This window comes from Podarcis cretensis, assembly GCF_951804945.1.
Source record: "Podarcis cretensis genome assembly, chromosome: 10".
NCBI classification, from domain to species: domain Eukaryota; kingdom Metazoa; phylum Chordata; class Lepidosauria; order Squamata; family Lacertidae; genus Podarcis; species Podarcis cretensis.
Window position 1 is genome coordinate 33,653,555 of NC_137179.1, and position 22,693 is coordinate 33,676,247.

The following is a 22,693-nucleotide window of genomic DNA, read 5'->3' on the forward strand; positions in this document are numbered from 1 at the left end:
GATGTGTACAAATTTTCCCAAAGAATTAGAGAATTCATTTGCTCACTGAAGCATTTGCATGTCCAATTGGGAGACGAAATCTTACCAGTGAAGTGTGAAACTGCTTTGAGTGCAAAGCTTAGCATGCTCCTTTCTCTGGGGTAGCACAAAAAAATCCTCTCCCCCACCATTATTAGTTTTGGTTCTGAATGAAGAATTGCCAAACAAATAAGAGCCAATTGGTAATACATTTTGCTGACCATTGGATTTAAGGAAATAAATGACTGGCTGATAATTCTAAGAGATCCCTTGTAGAATTCTATACACGTGCATGGTATCTCAAAGCTGCCATGCTTAAAATCCCTGGATCTGATCATTGTTTGGAGGCTGAGAGAACTGTGTAACACTGCTGCTTGTGAGGGATGTTCAATATTGAACATTATTTTTATTTAAATGCTGTTTCATTAAATGCTAAAGCACAACTACAAAAGTTTGATGCTGGCATTTCACAGCTTCCCAATATCACAGCCTGAGGACATTTGGCAAATGGCCTTTAGTATTCTATCTGCAGATCTCAATTCTTTCACTACCTGGGTAGGCAAACTGCCCATGAGAGCTGATTTTAACAAAAAATCAAGAAGAAGAATTACCGTAAACAGATGAAGCAGCATTGGAAAAGGCTTGAAGCCACTTTAGATTTTAGATGAACAATTTTGCTTCTTTAAAGTAAGGTGACATCTTGCAGCAAAGAACTGTATATGGCACTTTCCCCCACAGTTTTTTGTTTGCATTTTAATGAAGAACTACTAAGTTGCACTTCTCAAAGCAGTACATGAACTGAAACACAGCTATACTTCAAAATTCATACTTTCCCAAATTTTGCAGTGCAGCTTTCAAACTGCACAATGTGTACAAAAATGCTCATTTTGGGGGGGGGGGAAAGTGTGCATATTACTGAAAATGGTCAAAGCTGCATACAAAAAATGTGTATATGAGGGAAAATATGCACTAAAATGCTGGTGAATTTCCATGATGAATTTTTTTAAAATGCAAATTGCTTATAGAAATGCAGAGTGCTGAATTTAAGATTGGAAAAATGACAAATCGAGAGAAACCCAACGTGACAGATTTGTCCATCCTTAATCTCACAGCATCAGCTCACGCATGTGAGGGAAAAGTGACCATAAGCAAGACTCTGAGATCATGTGAGTTACAGCATCCATCAGCCCAACTGAAGGCATTTTTGGACATATTTTGCAAAATATGCCTATGATTTCAGACTATTTGTCCTTTTCTGTATCTGGCAGTGGGATAATTCTTGCCACATGAATAGAGCAGGCTTATCAGCTGTCACACACGTGCCTCATGTCTATCTGCCTATTTAACAACCTTAATTACAGATTGGTGATACACCCAGGTTTCAGTGATACAAACCAGGTCAACCCTTTCCTCCATGATTAAATCATAGAGCACTAATGTTTTATTTAACAGTGTTGTCAGATTAGGGGAGTTATAGGCTCCATCACCCAAATTCTGCAAGCTGAGAGGCAGCCAAGGAGAGGCAATGGTCTTCTACTAACCAATGTTCCTTCTATTGGGCTGCCTCCCAACACCATATCTCCCCTTGCCCATAGCTACCGGGATGGTGATTCCCCTCCTTCCTTCCATTTCCCAAACACTACATATATATATAAATAAAATTAAAATATAAACATATAAGTGGTCATTGGCTACAAAGATAATCACTTAATACTCTTTCCCAACAAGGATACTGGTAAGACTAAAGCACACAGGGCCAGGGCACCAATTTTTTATGTGCAAAATCTCAATGCTTTTTAGAGAACTGAAATAACCACATTTCCCAAGCTGCATAAACAGAATACTTTAATTCCATTATACTTCTTTTTAAAAACTTGCAATAGCATACAAATATATTAAAGTGCTTTTTACTCCTACCTGGCAGTACTTTGCAAAATAGTGCAATGACTGACAAATAAAGTACATGATAATTAATAGATGCTAACAGCTTAAATGCATGCAGTTCTTAGCAGCTTCATCGTATATTATGAAGTACATAACAATTTGTAGATCATATATTTCGAAGTGCATACCAATGCATGGAAGCTAACAGTTAAAGCTCACAATTCATTGCAGTTTGATCATATACTTTAAGATACTCTAAAATCACCTCTCATCAGTCTTTGCAGGGAGCCACTCTTTTGTTAACAGTAGCTGGCTTCAGCCACCTCCTTCAGTCTGGCCTCTCACCCCAGGCTCCCATTAAAGTAATCAAATAACCGGACTTATGGGTTAGCGCCTCTGGCAATGGCGGAATTCCTCTGATCGGGAGGAACTTGCTCCATGGAATTCAGGGTCCGGTCGCCACGGTGAAGGCGGAGACCCACTAAAAATCGCAGACGGGAGAAGCCTGTGAACGTGGGATTCGGCTGGCACCTTTTGCGCCTCCCCTACTCGCGGGGAGACCCGGTTTTGGGGATCCGGAGCGATGTGGGGTGAGCGGCGCGGTGCTTCGAATTGACTGCTTCTTTCACGGAGTGAAGCCGCATTGCTGTTGCCGGAGAGTGCTGACTTTTTCCTGTGGACAATTTGTTTCTAAACAACTACCCGTGAGTAGAATGGAAAATTGGATTTTTAAACGTCTTAATTTGGCCCCGAAACGGGGAGGTTTCAAACAGGAAGTCCGCCTTCCCCTTTTGTAAATAGATTGAAGCAAAGAATTTGCAAGCTAAAGTCTTGGAAAGTCCTATGTAAAGGATTAAACTTCCATCGGCTAAAATCATTAAACCCCCCTTGGAGGCAGGAGAAGAGGGGGGAAATTTTGGATCATGTAAGCCTGCAGGAGAGAGTGAAGAAAGTTGGATCACCACCGCTCTGAACCTGGAAATGGATTGCTAGTAAGACTGACGTTTTGGGAAAGTTCATTGACTGTGACAGTTAGTTAAATAAGAGAAATACATTGCTTTCATTGTCTCCTTCTGCATTTAAAAAGGAGTAAAAGTAGCTGAAAATTGAAACTAATTTTACTGCTTGAACTGTGCTTAAAAGGATTGATACAAACAGAAATTGTTTCCCTCTAGAGGGAGCCTTTGAAATTGTTACAAGAGTTGGGCTGGTGGAATCTCCAGCTGCAAGAGAAAACCGTGAGATTGACCTTGGATTGCTTGAGAATGTTGACAGAAGAAGCCTTAGTGATTGCACTATGCAAGATAAGTGAGTCATTGGAACAGCTCCACAAGAAGACGGATGTGATGAATATTAAAATTGATATTTTGGGACAAAAAGTGACTAATTTGGGACAAAAAGTGAACAGCTACACAGAAACTATTCAGGAACCGATACAGGAATCTACTCTGACATGCCAAATGGTGGAGAAAGCGAGGGAGAAAGTTGTGGTTGTTGAACCTAAAGTAATACAAGTGGAGAGGGAGAGAGCCCCAGCCTTACAGAGGCAATTTGATGATTACAAGTTCTTGCCCTCTATGATTGAATTCAGAGAAAGTCAGATTGGAACCCTGCTTGGACTGGAGAAGGAAAGTTGGATAGATCACCTCATGCAGGGATTTACTGACCTTTGGGATCTGGACCTGGGTCAGGAGGAAATTGGAGTTGTGGGGACCTGCAGATTTGGAGGGACTTTGAAACACGTCCTGAAATATCTTTTGGATTTTAGTTTTAACCACGGAGATGTGGATGACATGTTGAGAAGGAATAAAAACATTGTTAGGTTGGAGCTCCCCCGAGACCTACTCTTCAGCATCAAAGAAAGGAAATTAAGAACAAGATCAGCAGAAGACAAAGTAAAGTGTATGTATAAATACGAAGAAGATTTGCAGAAGGGACCTGGAAAAGAGTTAAGAGCCTCGGACAGAAGATCACCAGGTTGATGGACTATATGGAATTGACGGAAATGACTGGCAGAATCCGAGACCAGGGAGAAGAGACGGTGGAAGAAGATTGGAAAAAGTTTAAAGTTTATTTATAGAAATAGGGTAAAATTAATGAGTGTTAGAAAAATGTTGGAATGAAATTATATGGCCTTAGTAGAAGTGTTATAATGAGTTAAGCATAAATAAGTATTATAGTATTAATGGAAATAAGGTTAAAATAAGTTAAAATATTTATATGACAGAAAATAGTGAAAGATGGAAAGGAATTGCTGAAATAATTAATAGAAGTGGAATACAAAAAGGGAGGTGAGAGGAAGTCGATGAAACAAGGGAATGAAAGATAAGGCACTGAAATGGTATGATGTATGTTTTTAAATTGTTTTTGTTCTGTTTTGTTTAGTTTAATGCGTTAATGTTGTGTGGTGTATTGTTTATATATTGTATTGTATTGTTTTTTCTTTCTTTTGTTTTTTTTCTTCTTTTTTCTCCTTTTCTTTTTCTTCTTGTTTGTAAGGTTTAAAAGTAATAAATATTATTTAAAAAATAAAAAAATAAAAATAATAAAGTAATCAAATAACCAAGAAACCTAGACTGTGCTGTTGTTGTTGGCAACCGTCTGTCTCAAGAGGCAATGGAGTGTGCCTCTGGGGGTGAAGTCAGACCACTGTGAAAGCAGCTACTAAGTCACCTCCCTGAGGCGCGAGCCTGGATAGTATGTCTGTATGACCTGGGCTGCCCAGATGACAAGACCCTCTTCTTGGCATTGCTGATGTGGTCCAAAGGAAAGCAGAGCACTATGTTGGGCACCAGCTTGGCTGCAGGAGTTGCCAGAAGGAGGCGTACAAGGCACCATCCACCCATCTTAGGGACTCCACTCAGGATTTGCGTAGGGTGTTCTTAGCATTTTCTTCTCCCGAAAATATCCCACAAGGCAGGGCATGTTTAGGATCAGAGTTTTCCTTCTGCTAAATGGGCTACCTTCCCAGGTTGATGAGCCCCATCTGCCCTTCACTTCCCTGTACAGCATGTGCAGACCTGTCTTCTCCACGGCTGGACCCACTGTTGGTCCCATCCGCTCAATCCGCTGGAGCCTGTCTTTGCAGACAGTAGAAGTCCCTAACTCACCAAGGGCTTGACACCCATCGGCTACCCTCACCTGGTTTAGCCAGCCAGTTGAAATTGTTTCTTGGGTTGTGGCCAGTGTCGCATGTCAACAGCTTCTAGGAGCCACAGGTGAGAGCTAAGTACATGGGTGGGGACCAAAGATGGACAAGCTACCGCAGAAGGAGCATAATGTGTCCCCCACTGGAGTAGTACCCCTAACACCCCATATATTTAATGCACATTTAATACAACTCTATTTGTTGTGTTAGTTATAGAACCCTCCTTGGGTGAGATCCAGGGAAGGAGCTGTGCTCCATGTGTGAACGGCAGACACCCACACACCCTAAGGCTGTCTACATACCATACATTTAAAGCATACATACATACATACATACATACATACCATACATACATACATACCGGTACATACATACAATGGTATCTCGGGTTACATACGCTTCAGGTTACATATGCTTCAGGTTACACACTCCGCTAACCCAGAAATAGTGCTTCAGGTTAAGAACTTTGCTTCAAGATAAGAATAGAAATCGTGCTCCGGCAGTGTGGCAGCTGCAGGAGGCCCCATTAGCTAAAGTGGTGCTTCAGGTTAAGAACAGTTTCAGGTTAAGAACGGATCTCCGGAACGAATTAAGTACTTAACCCGAGGTACCACTGTACCATACATTTAAAACATACATACATACACACACACACATACATTTAAAGCATACATACCACATATTTAAAGCACATAAAGGACCCTGGGAACTGTAGATTACTGTACTGCACACAGAGCTGTAATTTCCAGGATCCTCTGAAAGAAATCACATGCCTGAAATGTATCGTATGTACTTGACCTTAGAGTATGTATGTGAAACCAACCTACCTTTTGCACAGGGCAGCTCCACCCAACACAGCTCCTTCCCTGGAGCTCACCCAGAGAGTGGTCTACTACTAATACAACAAAGAGAATGCTTCCTGTTCCTCACTCCTCCCACAAAAGATGACTGACTTTGGTGTAACCCCATGCTGTTGAGCAGCCCACTGCCCAGAACTGACTCAGGTGCTGAGGAATTCAAGGGTTAGCCTCACTTCCTTTTGCTTGCATTCTGGAGCTGCTAAAAAAAAATCTCAATGTACTTAAAGCAGCACAATTTCTTGACAGGGCAGATGTTCCAGGAGGAGGGGGGAAATAAAACAAAACAATCTGGCACCCCTTTTCTGTTGTTGTCAGCTCTGCTTCTTCTTAATCTTATTGACTCAGATGATGCTGAGGGGCATTTTATGTTTATACACACGCCACACCCTATAAGCTATTGAAAGCATTATGGGCCAACATCAGTAAGATTTGTTTTGGCAGAAGCTGCATTTTTCACATATGTCTCTACTTTTTCAAAAATAATGCTTTATATTTTGCATCTCGTAGTTGGAAATTGATTCATGAATAAAAAAAATAATCAACATATATTCATAAGCTCCTCACAGACCAATTCTATGCAAATTTAGTCAGAAATTACTGTCATTGAAGTTAGTGGAATTTACTTCTAAGTAAGCATCTTTAGGATCAGGCTGTCAATCATTCTGAAGATACGTTGTTCAATGAGGCATTTTGCTTTCCTTCATCCTTTCCATTTTGGTTTGCTGTTTCTAACTTCTTTTCAAATCTACATTGGCTTGGATCCAGATTCAGAGTTGTCTTTCCATGGACAGATAGCCTTCTTTTGTGGATGGAAGGAATTGAGACTCCTGCTGGAGAAGGGAGGGGGATTTTTTTTTTTTTTGTCAATTTCCCTCTGCTGCCCCCAGCACCACTTCCCATGCTATCCCAAAGGGCCCCCGCCTTTTCAGAGGGCACTCAGGGCTTCAAGGGGACATTAAAAACCTGCAGAAATGGCCTCCCACACTTTCTCCAGTGGGAGCATCCCATGAGCAGAGTTCCACTCGTGGGACTTCTGGATCCAAACCACAATGATGACAATAGTACAGAGAGCAGTGACTTAAGGTTATAACAAATCTTCATTTTACAACACATTAAATGTTTGTATTTCTATGGATTCCTTTTGTGTCTCTACGCTTCTTTCTGTTTTGTTCTCAGCTGCTTCAGGCCGGCTATTAGGCGTGGGGGTTTTTACACTTCAAATTGTACATCTTGCTGAGAGAGAGATTCCTGGTATTCTTGCCACGCACCTTAATTTTGTTATCTCATGTTTGTTGTTCTAATATTAGCAGATTTTTCACTTAGCACAGTGGCACTAGGATTGCTGAGCATATGTAGAGTATGGGGCTTCTGACTTCACTGATGGTAACCTGTTTTCAGTACTGAACTTTGAATCATGTTAAGTGACAGCAGAGACATGAGTGCCCCGAGTTTCTTCAGAGTGCATTTCTGTTAATATCGAATGGGACTTTCTTTGTTCTTTGTGGACAATGAACACAGGAGCCCAGGAGCTTCTGGACTTGCAAATATATTGGCTTGCAGGGACATCATCTGAATTAAAAGTGAACATCTCCTTTGTCATGGATGCAATAAGGGAGTTTCACAGGAAACAGTGGCATAGCGTGGGTTATCAGCACCCGGGGCAAGGCAAGTAATTTGCGCCCCCTAACCCGTGGATTTGCGCCCCCTAACCCGTGGATTTGCGCCTCCTAACCCGTGGATTTCCCTAACCCCCAGATGTTGCGCCCGGTGCGGCCGGCCCCCCCTGCACCCCCCACGCTACGCCACTGACAGGAAATCTAAATGAGAAATGCTGTTGTACTAATGTTATGGGCAAGTGAAGCAAAAAAGTATTTTAACTTCCAGCAAAACATCATACAATATATAGTAGAATTTATATGAAATGTTGCAACATGAAAAAGAAGAAGATGAAAGTTACATCCATATGTGATGGGACTGCGAACAAGCAAGGACATATTGGCTAAAAATAAGAAATATGATAGAATTAATAACATGCCAAATTAGAGATTGATCTGTTATTATCTTTATTAAGCTGCAAAAGGAATTTAACTTTGCAGCATTGTTAAAAGCTTTTGTACACGGTAGCAGCAGCAAGAATATGATATGCCATAAAACAGAGATTAACATCATTTCCTTCTGAGGAGGAATGGGAACATAAAACGTATAACTGTGCAGTCATGTCTGTTGGTGCAATCTTTACCTTGGCTGCTGGTGCAACAGGACCCACACTGGGCCTAATGCTGTCACATGATGCAGTGGATTCTAGGTTGGATTACACAGTTGGTTAACCAATTATATTAGAGTAAGTGAAGAAAGAGTAAAAATAGATCTTTGTTGGAGTGAAAACTGTTTATTGAATTTTGGCAAAATAAAAAGTACATACTTTTACAAATATTACGGTACATGCTTACTTAATTTGTTTTAATAGGTAAGTATAGTGGGCGATAGTCAATGCTAGTCCTGCTCAGGTAGTCCCACTGAATGTATAATACTAACTTAGGTTTATTAATGTCAATGGAACTTCTCTGAGTAGGACTTAGTTGATTGAAACACAAAGTGTAAAGAATACCACAGGTGCATATAGTGAAAAACTCAATGGGCTGTGTCTTCTCTCTGAGCAACCCCCTCCCCTCCACCTCAACTCAACTCAGCTCAGCTCAGCTCAGCTCAAGGCAAGCAATTAAACTAAATGGCTTTCTTCCAATTAGCATTTTATTGAATTGTTTAAAAATATTATTATTTAAGTGTTATTATGCAGAGTAATTGTATACATGTTCACATATTTATACACACATGGCTATGTGATAATTTCTTTGCATAATAATATCTATTTCATTTATTTAGAAAATGAAATAAAATAATGACGACATTTTCAATAGAAATTTAGCTGGAGAAAAAAATCATAATCACATCAGCAAGGCCCATTTCATGAAACAGGTGAGATTGTGTGGCCTGCTTTCTTCGGAAATATTTGTATATCTATGGATTCCTTTTGTTTCTCTTTCCTTCTGTCTCTTCTTTCTTTCTCCTTTCTGATTTGTTCCCAGCTGCTCCAGGCTAGCCATTAGTGTTCTCAGTGGTTTTTTTACACTTCAAATTGTACATCCTACTGAGAGAGAGATTCCTGGTATTCTTGCCATGCACCTTAATTTTATTATCTTCTTTTCTTTTTCTTTCTTCTCTAGGTACCTGATTAATGTCACATTTGAAGGGAGGAATTTGTCTTTCAGTGAGGACGGCTACCAGATGCACCCAAAATTGGTTATCATCCTTTTGACCAAGACGAGGACGTGGGACAGGGTAGGATATGTTTGGTAACTCTCAGGCTAGGGCTGGGAGGCAAAGGGGTAGAGATGTTCTTCTAAGGGCTAGTAGAGTTTCAAGAAGTAGAGTTTCTAGCCATTTCCCATCTCAGAGGTTCATTTGAGACAGCTGTTTACTGAGTAACACATGAGCATGCATGGTTAATATTGTAATGAGATGCTTCTTTAGTTTGCCTGAAACTTCCATAGGTTTTATTTTATACTGTAATCTGTAATTCATAGCCCTCCTGTACAACAGAACCACTCGGAGATGGAATCACCTGACGAATCTCCATTGAATGTTGCCAGTCTAGTGATCACGTGGTGTTATTGTGTCAGTTACCCCTTTGCATTTTACATGTAAAGTTAACATACCCAATGACAATTATGATGCGTTGACAAGTAAGGAGGTACTAGATCAGTCTGTACATCCCTGCAGTTGTGGCTCCGCCTACGAATGAGCATAAACTGAAGCCTGACGATACTGTGGTTGTCATTCTGTGTAATTAGGCTGCAGCCCTATGCACACTCAACTGGGAGTTAGCTCTGTTGAACACAGTGGGACTACTTTTGAGAAAATGTGCATAGAATTACACATTTAATCCCAGTGAGGTTTAAGCAGATTAATTGTGAGCACAGTTGCAGCATATGAGAGGAGATACTTTATTTTCATTGAACTGGCTCTATCAAAACAAGATGATGGGAGGCTGAGAGATCATCGGCAAGGTGACCACAACAATGTCACGGTAGAAATAAATGAAAATGTTGTATCTTGTCTCTCTTTAGTTTGGAACCTCCTGTATACTAGATATGCCGCATGTTGCACATTTCATAAAATTTTTGTGTTCAGTAATCTTATCTGGAGACATAAGCCTACTATCTCAGATGCACAGAGTATTAGTTTAACTTGTTAGGCATATATGTACAGAGAGAAAGAAAATGGGAAACTTGAGCCCAAAAGCCATGAAATGCAAACAGTTTTTTCTCTATATCTGTGTACATACTCTCACATACCAATGGGGCATAACAAGTCATGCACCTAATGATGCGGGCTTTATCCCATGAAAATCTTTTGGCACAAGTAATCTATTAATCTCTAAAGTGTCACAATCCTCTTTGTGTGTGTGTGTGTGTGTGTGTGTGTGTGTGTGTGTTTGATGTAACAGAGTAACACAGTCATCCCTCTGCAATTTGTCACCACTGATAGATAAGAAGCCAAAGAAAAACATGTAGAGCCGAGAAATGCATCATCAGCACACTGGTGACAGCTCAGGCCACTTCCCCTGGAATTTTCCCTAATTCTTGTAGCCTCATGTTTATTTTAAAGAGAGTGTATGTCAGAAGGAATAGTGCCCCCACCCTCACTCCAAGATACATAATGCAGACAAGTGGATAATGAGTAGTCAGCTATAACGGCTTGCTATGCTTTCCCTGGAAGGAGTGAATGGAAGAAAGGAATCAGATGCTATTCCGTCCAGCCCTGGGAACAGCATGCAACCCCTTTGAGCAGAGGTGGGTAACCTGTGGCACTCCTGGTGTTGCTGGATTGCTGCTCCTATCAGCTCTGACCACTAGCTGGTGATAATGGGAATTGGAGTCCAACAACATATGGAAGGCCACAAGTTCCTACCCATGCCTTAGAGCAGCCTTTCTCAACCTTGGCTCCCCAGATGTTTTTGGCCTACAACTCCCATCATCCCTAGCTAGCAAGGCTAGAGCTCAGGGATGATGGCAGTTGTAGTCCAACAACATCTGGGGACTCAAGGTTGAGAAACACTGCCTTAGAGGCTGATAGATCTTGCCTTATCCCTAGAAGCATCTGATCCCTGTTCATCAGTAGGTTATCCTTCATGTTTTCCAGGCTTAATGAACCTTCTGAGATGCTATCTGACTCTCTCTTGCCTTCTTTCAAACATTCTCCATTCTTACTCTATTCTAAATATGAATAGATAGAGAGCGCCAATCTTTTCTCTTAAAGAGACTTTTTCTTGTGCACTTCATCTAGCTCACTCTGAAATGGCTGACATCACTTTGGCAACAGATACTGCAGGTGTTCTTTTAGGACTATGTGTGTGAGAGAAGAGCATTCTGCTGCAGCTACATCACTGGAGCTGGATACTTTTAATGCTCAAGATTTGATTTACACTCACCCTCAGCAAAAGAATGGCAATTTCAGTGAGCTCTCTTTTGCATTTGCTCCTTTTAGAATATAAGCTTAATAAAACTAATCTTCTCAGTTTTGATCTGGTAACAGTCCTAATCCACTCACATAATAACCTAGAGGATGATCTGAAGACACATGATGAGGGCCTGCTGCTGATGTTGAACCAGTCTAGCACTTCAAGCTTCCTGAATGAGAGACCACAGTGAAATATACGTGTTCAGCTCTGAGCTGTGCAAAGGAAGAGTGGGGAAGATGTGGAATCATATGTAATAATAGCAAACTTAGTTCTCCGAGTGCCTGTCCCTATAGCCATGTATCCACAACAGGGAATTCTTAGCAGGCTTGGGGGAATTCTAAGATTTGCAGAAACAAAAAAAAAATTATTTTTTTTGGGGGGGGGAAGCAAAGTTAAATGGGCAACACCAAAACAGTCCACTGAAGGCTGAACAGTGGGTATGGTATGCTGACTGACGGAAGGATATGGGGGACAAAGGAAAACTGGAAGGAAAGGGAGAGAAGTTGTGTCCTGGAAGAGGGCACGGGTGGCTGGAACCCTGAATAAGAATACTCCAACAAATTGCCTTTGCTCATATGGAAATGTGACCATTCTCTTCATGCAATTGCTCATGCAGCTCTATTTTACTGAATGCAAACACTGAGCCTGGACACTCTTAACCATGGGTAGGAAAACTAAGGCCTTCTCAATCCGGCCTGCGGACGGTCTGGGAATCAGAGTGTTTTTACATGAGTAGAATGTGTGCTTTTATTTAAAATTCATCTCTGGGTTATTTGTGGGGCATAGGAATTTGTTCATTTCCCCCCAAAAATATACTCCAGCCCACCACAAGGTTTGAGGGACAGTGGACCAGCCCCCTGCTGAAAAAGTTTGCTGACCCCTGCCCTTACGCATACCAAAGCAAACATCATGCAGAATAAGTTTCTTTATGCAGAGCACCAGCTGTACATACCTCCAGGATAGCAGCATCAATACATTTTAGGAATCTGTCATTATGCTTTTCTTGCTGAGCATTTCTAACTAGCTAGGAGCACAGTGAGTGATCTCCCTGGACATAGGGGTCTTGGTCAACGTGGTGTTAAAAACCCCCAAAACAAACCCTACATTAGGGAGTCATGCGATCTCTGTGTACATTTAATTCATGTGAAGGTTTCTATTACTTTCAGAAGGTTTATATTACTTTACCACAATCAAGCACACTGCAATAATAAACAAATTGAGAGACCTTAAACCTTGCACTGAAATTCATCTTAGACTCTCACAAACTTTAGAATGCTTTCAGCATTTTAGACCAAATGATGACATCCTTTTCAGCATTTCATAACTAAATTATGACATCCTTTTATCTCATAAAGTCCAATCTTTATATGTTGTATAATTACAACCTATAACTTTGGTGTATGTTATTACACAAACCCTTTCATGGATTTTGTGTAGCATTGTGAGTCCAGGTCAGCACTGTCACAATGAGACACCCGACAACCACAGTCCTTGCACACAATCTCATTCCACTTTGCAAGTCTGCCTACTCCCTTCAGTAGTTTATTAATAAGTTTGTCCACTGATTTCTACTCTTGTTGCATGAATTGAAGAGCATTACAACTGATTCAGCTTGGAATTTTTATGTTTCCCCTTCAAGAACATCTTAGATTTCTGTTTGCCTCCATATTTAGAAAACTGGCTGAATCATGCTGAATGATCACTTGTTTATTAATGCCTCCATTGTAAACATGCATTGCTTCTCCTTTTTTTCTGGACATATTCAAATTAACTCTTAAAATAAAAGTACGCAGGGCTGTCTTGCTTTCTCTGACCACAAAACCCTTTGATCCTCCAGGGGCTTGTAATGTGTGCTATTATTTCTGCTTGCTCTCAGAAAAGGTCGTGTCAGAGTTTATAGGTATCCTCTCCAGGGCCCTGCAGGAATCACAGATACCTGGGAAAACATCAAGACATGGGTCGTTCATAGCTGATTGGTGCAATCTTTTTCATCCGCAGTAGTTAGGTTCTGAGAGTGAGGTACACAAAGGAAGAACCAAATCCCATGTTCGTACTGTCACTATGATGTAACTCTCTGTCAGTAAGGTGGAATGTACCACATGTCACTGCATCCCATTTAACCTAAAAAATAATTGGTTGAGTCTTTTCCACTGTGAGTTAAAAAATACTCCTTGTCAATGCGCTGTTATGCCAAGCATCAAGGATACAACATCTCAGTAGGGTCCAGAATCTTTTAATAAGTTATGAGATGCATTTTCTATTAGATATGTGCTATTCCCAGTGCTCTCCGCAGAAGCAAGGAAGCATTGGAAACCTCACATTTTTGCTGACCTTCATTATTAGGACAAGTCTCCTTTGTATCTTTCTTGAAGAAAACTAGTAAATACATCTCATGTCATCTTCTGTTCTTCCCATGATGCTTTCTTATCTTATTAAATGGTGAATGGTTTTTCTTGGATGATGCTATACAAAAGGAAGTATGGAAGACTCCAAAAATGAGTCTGGTCATCTATTTCACCACAAGGACTTGATAATATTGTATTAGTTTGAACTGGGGATACTTGAAGAATTTGATGTTTGTGAACTTCAATGCAAACTGATCAGATCTCCTCCTTCGAGACTGATATGCAGTTTAGTCTTTCTGATTTACTTACCCATAGCTTACATGCCACATTAAAGAAAACATATTGGTGAAGATTATTGTCTGGATTTTTCTGTTACAAATAGCATGTCCATAAGATGATTGATATCTTTAAATTTTGACTACTCAAACATTGTTAACAAGCACAAAAACAATCTTAGCTTTTTAAAAAATTATTTAAAGGAATGGATCTAATAATTGAAATGCAATAGAATCTTTAAAGCGTAGCTTTCTCATGGAGTCCCTCAGCTTCTGAATAGGGAAAAGTAATTAATTATAAAATTTCTTGGTCAGGTTTCAAACAGTTTTCCTAATTTTTACTGACCTACTTTTGTTGTTCAGAAGAATAAGATAATCAAACATCTATTTTATGACAAATGCAGGTCTTTTACCTCTGCCTCTTTTGTAGGGATGCCACTAATGACTTTATGTGAAAATTGATGCCAGATCCTTTATTTTTAATATTTTTAATATGGTATTGTTTTAATTATTGATATACAATATAGATACATCATAAACAGAATACAAAGCAAGACTCAAACATGACCTTTAATAAATTATTTACAATTCTGTTCTTTAATTTAAAGCTGACAGTCACATTAGCAAATAATTAAACAGCTTAATTCTCACACTCATACAGTTTTAAATCTATAACTAACATCTGGCAGAAAAACCTATCGTACAATGTGGAATAAAGACATTCCGTCTAAACAAAAAACAGCCCTGTCAATTATTCTGTTCTCTTGACATAAGGAAATATGTTCTCTTAGCTTTCAGGGTATCCTCCTGACATCTGTTATCCCATTCTGTAATAGATGGGATGTTTCTAGACCTCCATTTCCCTGCATACAGAATTCTGGTTGCTGCTATTAAATAAGAAACCATTTCCACATGCCCAAATTTTACTGATGCCTCCAAGTAATTTTGCAAATACACTATTGGATGGAGTAGAATTCTGTGGCCCAGAATCCTGATCAATTTATCTTTAACCATTCTCCTTCCCCCCCCCCCCCATTCACATTTCCAAGATGGGACTCAGCTACATTAGTTTAAAAAAAGCAAGCATTATAACACTGTTACACCAGATGGTGCTGTAGAGTTTGATTCTTCGGTGATGTGATTTTGCATTATGAGCTTTACAACACGTTTTTCTTTATGTGTCTAGATCCAGCCACAGATTAAATAACTCTCCCTTCTCCTAGTGGCATTTCTAGCAAGGAGCTAGATAATTACCATTTTTTGTGTGTATAGTATATAGTATATACAGGGATAGTATATAATTGGGACATGATAATTTCTCTGATTCCAATATTTTGGGATCTAAGACTCAAGATCCAAAGCTTTCCCCACACTTCCATCAGGATATTTTTGCTGATATTCTGTGCCTATTTGAGCATATGGTCTTTGACCTGTTCTTCCTTTGTGTTGTATTTGAACTATAATTAATGAATCTTTGCCAACACATATTTATTTGTCTTCAGTATAAGCTCTTCAGATTCTGTCACATCTCTTGTGTAGCTAGGCCTTGGATTCTAAACAATTTATTCCCCCACCTCTTAAACCTTCTCTGCATTTCTATCATCTTATCCACAATTCATTCCAGAGGCGAGGGATTCAGGCTCAATAGTCTTTTATAATGGCCCCAGATTCTTAGTAAGTTAGATATTACTGTATTATCTTTAACCTTCTGTGATCTTACATTATGATGTCTGCATAGTAAATTTTGCTGCAGGACATCAGTCAGCTTTTGTTCAAAAAGTAACATCCCATCATAGGGACACACCATTCAGTATATCAACCAACTAAGGGCACTTGCAGCCTATATTAAATTTAAATACATCACTTGAAGCCCTCCTCTTCCTCCCCTCATTGTATACCATTGCCTTTAACCTTGGCTTTTTATTATTCCATATAAACGTCATTGTCATTTATTGCCATTTATTTATTTATTAGTTATTGTTGCAGATTTTTGCATTTACAGATGTTGAAATAAAAACTAAAATTTTGATATTTACAACAGCAATCCTATACGAAAATGAAAAAATGTGGGCTTTTGCCATTCTAGCAACAAATATACCATAATTATTCTTTACATAAGTGTTTGTAATTGTTGTTATAAAGGTCCTATATCTCATCTGATAATCTTATAATCAAGTATCTTACTGATTTGGCTGTCCAATAGTAGACAGATATGATTTTCATGTATCTGCTTTTTATGATTAGTAGATATATTTAAGCCTTTTATTTCTGTTTAGTCTATGTTCAATCTGTATCCTGCCACTTTCCCTTATATTTGAATTTCAGTCTGTACTCCTTCAGCAAAACAGTGGGTTCTTTTACTGCAAGTACTATATCATCTGCATATAATTTAATTTCCCCCCTCTTTCTCCTTCATTTTAGCCCCAGGAATGTATTATGTTAAATCTCAGTTCTGTTGCCAGAGGCTCAGTGGCTAACATGAAAGGAAGAGGAGAAAGCAGGCAGCCTTGCATAGTACCTTTGGATAACCTGAGCTTTTTTTATTATTCTTTCTTTCTTTCTTTTTGACAGTGACCCATTTATACAGATTTTTTCCTATAGTTGTCAGATTCTTTAATGAAGTGTGCACAGTCCACAGCATTCAAGATTTAGGCTGCAAGCCACAAAAAAAAAAAAAAAAAAAATGTAGATGCCACACTAAGGATTGCAAAAGTGCACTGTCCATGCTTAAGATGGAAAAGGGAACAGGGATTGTGTACATTTAATAGTGATGTTTGTAGCAGGTGTAGTTTGCACCTGTGGAAATTCACTTTTCCACACGACTATTAAAGGTGCACAAGCCCTATCTACTTTTTCATTGCATGGCCTAATTTTACTTCTTTTAGCTGCCACTGAGGATTGTGCCAAAACAGCGATTTGGAAGCTTTTGCCGAAAGGCAAGAGATAAAATTTTACAATAAGAATGAATGAATGAATGAATTTTTTTTAAAAAAGCAAACAGCACGTGCTCTATCACCAGGTGACGCTGATCCTATGTCATTCTCAGCTAGACTTAGCACAGGAATATTATGTATGGCTTTTAGAGCAACCCTGCAATAAATTAAGTATTGTGTTCTGAGTGGCTTTTGTCCAAAATAGCCCTGTCAAGAGGTATCAAATTAAAAGGGTTTGCAGGTATTGAGGTAGCTCTTCATTTCCTCAAAGGACCTCATTTCTTTTGAAAGCCAGAGTGCAGTCTTCACCAGCTAGGTGCCCTACAGATGACCAGGGGTGATGGGAATTGTAGTCAGGTTGTCAAAGATTGCTATAGTGAGTCATGTCTCCCAAATCCAGTGGAAGCGCAGAGGATGCACTGATCAACCCAGCTTTTGTGACTCATTACCATCAATGTTGTCCCAAAGCTTTCCACAGTTTATAATAATCTATTTTTTTCCTGACTGACTGAGATTAATTTTTCTGCTGGTATAACACAACGGCCACAAGAGTGTCCTGGGAAAACCCATTGCAGAATTCACCTCAGACATAAGCTGCAGTCACGTAACAGTTAATACCATTTTCCTGACATTTCCCTAACTGCTAATTTTCACATTATTTTTGAGCTCTCACACAACATAAAAACCACTTTTAGAAATATATCAAAATATAGCATGAGTTTAGCACTTATTAAAAAAAAGACTGCGAATTACATGGAAATGACATGCAATCATCATCTGAGGCCCTTGTTCGTGTGCCTTGTCTGTGAGAGTTCCGGAGGGCGTCAACACACAAAAAACAGCTTTTTCTGAGGTGGCCTCCCACCTATGGAATACTCTCCCCAAGGAGGCCCACCTGGCACCTTTGTTATATGTCTTTAGGTGCCAAGCAAAAACATTTCTCTTGTCCCAGGCCTTTGGCTAATTAAGCAGTCTATGGCCTTATAAAGTGTGGGGTGGGTTGGAAGATTATTGCTTTTGTTTGTATATATTTTTGTGTTTTTATGTTGGAAACCGCCTGTGATCCTCAGAGGAAGGGTGGTATAGAAATTTAAGAAATGATAAAATAATACACAAATAATAATTAGTGCTAAGATTGCACAATATTCCAGTATATTGATGGAAATGGCATTTATATAGCACGAAGGCTCGAATATAATGCAGATATTAACAGCTAGGGAAACATCAGGAAAACAGAATAAACTGTTGTGTGAATGCGGCCATAGATTCACTGTGTTAGGCAAGCTATCATTCTCTCAGTCCAACTCTTGTCCCATGCCCAACATATAGCACGGGGACAATGATACTGTTTTTCTTTACAGTATAGTGCTTTGGCATGGATCTTTGCAATAACACACATGATGTGCATAACCACTTGAGATGTATTTATTACTGTTTCAAGATACACAGATAATGCAAGCCCCTTCCTTCTAAGGTGTTGTGACATTTTTCTATATGTAGTGATATTTTAAATTCATTTTGCTGCATCAGTTGTATCAGGGAAGTGGAAAAGGACCTGCATCTCTCTGGGAGCCCCAGGTGCCGCACTTGACATGCATTTCTCTATATGTTGGCACCTTCAGCTTTATTGTAAATCAGTGAAGCCAATAAACATCACATTTTAACCACAAATGAACAAAATGAACCACCGAGGCATTGTTGAATGAGCCCACCTCTGCTTTTTAATACATTTTGCTGGGTACATTAGCAAATAGCAACAGGAAGAAACAAGGGAACATTCATTGCCCTAACATTTTCAAGCTTGCAGAAAATCAGGAGGAGGAAAATCTAACAATAAGAGCAGGCCTAGCTTGTGCTTAAGGAAACTTGCAGAGAATAAAACTGCTCTCAGAGCCTGAGGATGTGTTTTCGTCTGTTCTGTTCCATTTGCTTGAGACTGTGTCTCATTTTGACGTTGTTTCTTGGCCTGAGAGTCCTTGGCTTTTTTTCGTTTGCTTACTTGCTGTGTTTCACTAACAGGAGATGATTGTTTTCTCCTTTGGACTTTTGGAAGGGTGCATGCCTTATTTTACTTGCATATTCAGTGTGCCCTGGAATTTTTATTTCTATTTTGTTTTTTTAGTGCTGGAGGTTTGCTTTCACTGAGACGTTAAACCGGCAAAATATACTATTAATACATCTTCTGTTGTAAGTTTCACTCAGCCTGCCAAGAGCCAATTCTCCCACCGCAGATACTGGTTTGGTTAGCCCATAATCTTGTTGGTAACCTGTTGTTGTTTGCCCTCTCATCTATTTACTGCCATCGTAAACCAAATGTGTTACCTGCCATCATCCAAATATTTATTTGCAGTAGACTGAAAAACTTGGTTTGTTTTTGTTTTAGTGTAGCATTTCCCTCTCTCCTCCCCACCCATTGGGACATCTTTTGGATGTAAAAAATTGTCTCATTACATATATATCCAACTGATTACTGTGCTCTGTTGTAAAGGGCTTCCTGCAGGTAACATCTCTTCAGGAGGTCTGTTGTGTTACAGGTAGGGCCTTACGTGTGGTGGCATCTATTCTTTGTAACTCCTTCTCATTACATACCACCTCTGTTATATTTTTGGCACTTATTGGAGATTACCCTTTTCCAACAAGCCTTTTAAGTGGGCATTTTAATCCGTATTGCATTTAAAATTGCATGTTTTCATTGTCAAGGTTTTCATTGTTAAATCACTCTGGAACTTATGGAAAGCAATTTATAAATGATAGAAACAAATAATTTCTCATCATTTTAAGGGCTGCACTTCGTCTACTGTGCTTCTGTTCTGTGTAATTCTTTGGATTTCTATGGTATTTGCTACACTGCCTGATGGGCAGTGGTGGTTGTTACTATATTTACAGTGTGCTCATGTTACACTCACGTTTTGTGAACTCCTCTGTGTGTTTGATGTCATTGATTATGAATGTAATGTATCTGTGCTGTTTGTTGCCCCCGTGCCCGTGAGTCTGAAGGATTTCCAATCTGCCATCAGTAATGTTAGACTCTAGTGTTCACTCTTGCATTGCCTCATAGTTTTGCTTGGATTTCAGTTTTCTGATTATATTCTAGAGCTGTGCCATCTTTCACAGAGTCAGGCTTTTTACAGGGTTTTAAATTTTAATACTCATGAATTTACTGTGCTCCGTAACATCTTCCGTTCTTATGCACCAAGGTATAGTTTAGTGATAGCCATATTCTTGTCAGCTTCACCTGTGAAACAGTTTATGATGGACATATTTCATATCCACTATAGATGATGACAATGTATCTTTTTATTATACTGTTTGTTAAGAAGGATCCTAGATGCTTCACAAAAAAATTAAATACAGGTATTCTTTCAGCATTGCTTACTCTTGACGTTGAGGAGTAAATCAGTGCTGCAAAATACAGCCCTGCGCAGTAATTTGGAATAGAAAGTGAGGGATACTACAGTACCCAACAGCCACAAACAAAGAAGGAATTTCAAGTCAGCAGCACATAATTAACTGAATTGCAGTTTTGCTTGCAACCCTGAATTATCATCACCAGCTTTAGGGACAACTACCAGAAGATTCTAAATGACAATATGCAGCCAGCTTCTTTGCTTTGCACTACTTCTATGCAACATCATTTGAATAAGTTCATTTTTTCAGTTCAATATAGGCATGTTGGCTCAAGAGTTGTTGGGTCATATGGCTCAGCACCTGCTCAGTCCTGCACTGAGGAGCCTGGCTGGATTTTAGCTACTGGATCAAAATTTGCTTAGCTTATGTGAGCTCTTTCCATGTCAGAGTTGTCTAGACACAACAGAATAGTTCCTGTTTTTCTGCCAGGAATGAAGTATATCAAGGCACAGTTAATCTATACTTGCCCCAAGACTCATCCCTGGTTACCTCAATACCCCATTGGGTGCCCTGATTTCCTCTGGACACTAGCCAAGTTGCTATTTTTCACCCATAAAGTCTTCAGTGGTTTAGGTCCTGCATAGTACCTTAGCGACAGCCTGTTCCTCATGTTCTGGTACTATTAGTTCTGTCACCATTAGGGCAGCCAAGATCACTCTCTTCACTTCTTCATCTCTGCCCCCAGAGCCAAACTGGATGTGATGTTAATTGTGTGAATGCCATTAATGTGGACATCTTTAATAAATACCATAACTCTGACGAAGCTTCAGGATTGTGGAGTAGGAGTTTAACTCTTTCTCTACATGCTATAGGCCTGGTAAAAATCACCAATTTGAACCTGCTGTTTGTATTTTAGGAGACGTTCCCATCAGGGGCGGAGGAAGGAGGGTGTGGTGGGGGCGGACCATCCCAGGTGTCTTCGCTGAGGGGGGTGACATTTGGCGCACCGCCCGCCTGCAACTCCCAAGCCTACTCCGAGCCATCGGGGGAAGCAGGGAGCTGTTCCACTTTGCCGGTGGCATTCCTCCCTTCCCCTTTCGTTTTGACAGCTTGGGGGAGGCTTGGGAGTTGCGGGCGGGCAGCATGCCGAATGTCCGCTATCGGCGGCTTGCTCTGGCTCGCTCTGCCCCCAGCTGCAGGGCACGCACGCCGCTCCATGCACCCAAGCAGCAATCCTGCACCTGGGAGGGCACCCTCCGTGCCCCTCCTGCTTGGGAGCTTGCCCCGCCCCCTTGGGACCGTGCCCCACCCCCCTGGGAGTGCGCTCCGTCCCCCTTGGGAGTGCGCCTGCCCTGGGCAGCGCGTGCGTATGCTCCGCCGCTGGTTCCCACTGGTGTCAACGAGGCTTCTCTTGAAATGCAAATAGCAACTTAGGAAGGGGTGGTGGTGGTTGTTGTCTGGACCATGGCAGGGAACGAATGAGTTAAACTCTCCACCCTACAATCTCAAGGCTTTGAAGTGGTTGCTATTTACATAATAAAAAACATGCATGTTAGACATGCATTTTATGTCACATCTAGTTTGGCCTGCAATCTGCAGCATGAAGATGCTTAGAGACAGGCTTTCTCAAATGCTTCTGTTTCCCACATTAGTGCCAAGGCAGTTATGCAGGGTTGATAGCTCTGTGTTTTGCCTCATAAAATATAGTTCTGGCCACAAGGTGCTGGGGAGGTATGTTCATATCTCCGAGTTAACTTCCACCCCACCTTATCTTCAGTCTGGATTTCATTTTTAGTGTTTGCAGCTTTGATACGGGGATTCACTCACTGCTTTGTTATGGGAGAGGACGGGGAGGAGAAAAATAGATGAAGAAAGATTAAAAGCATGCAAAAGATAATAGTAAAACCTGCACTATTATAAATCCCAGTTTAGATAAAAAACCACCTGTCTCACACCCTGTTTTAGGCAGTATAAAGGATTATGCATTCTAATGAAATCCCACATCTATTAGGCAGCTGAGGTTTCTACTATTACTAAAAGAGCTTTTAGCATGTGTATAAATGATGTGGTTTTGCAAAACAAAGAATAGGTGCAGTCTTTAAAGCAATCTACAAATATTTGATGGGAAACGTGCAAGAACACAGGTTTATTTGGAATGATCCAAGAGGGCATTATATTTGGATGAAACAAAGCTACAGAAAATGCAAACTGAATATACTAACATCTTCTATAGTGGAGGTATCTGTTCAGTTGTAGAACAACTTTCCAAGCCATTGTGGTGGTTGTCCATTGGGACTGGAAGGACAGAAGGCAGGGAGACCAACAGCAGGTGGAGCCTAAGCCAATAACTGCCAGAGCCTA

General features: G+C 40.2%; 1 protein-coding gene across 13 annotated transcripts in view; it reads left to right on the forward strand.

Annotated features, from left to right (window-relative positions):
- Window positions 1–22,693, forward strand: part of GRIN2B (glutamate ionotropic receptor NMDA type subunit 2B) — a 300,157-nt gene that overhangs the window by 205,987 nt on the left and 71,477 nt on the right. For all 13 annotated transcript variants that reach the window (XM_079993351.1, XM_079993359.1, XM_079993358.1 and 10 more), the window contains one exon: window positions 9,135–9,249. In XM_079993351.1, the coding sequence (XP_079849477.1) occupies window positions 9,135–9,249 (115 nt within the window). The remainder of the gene's footprint in view (window positions 1–9,134; window positions 9,250–22,693) is intronic.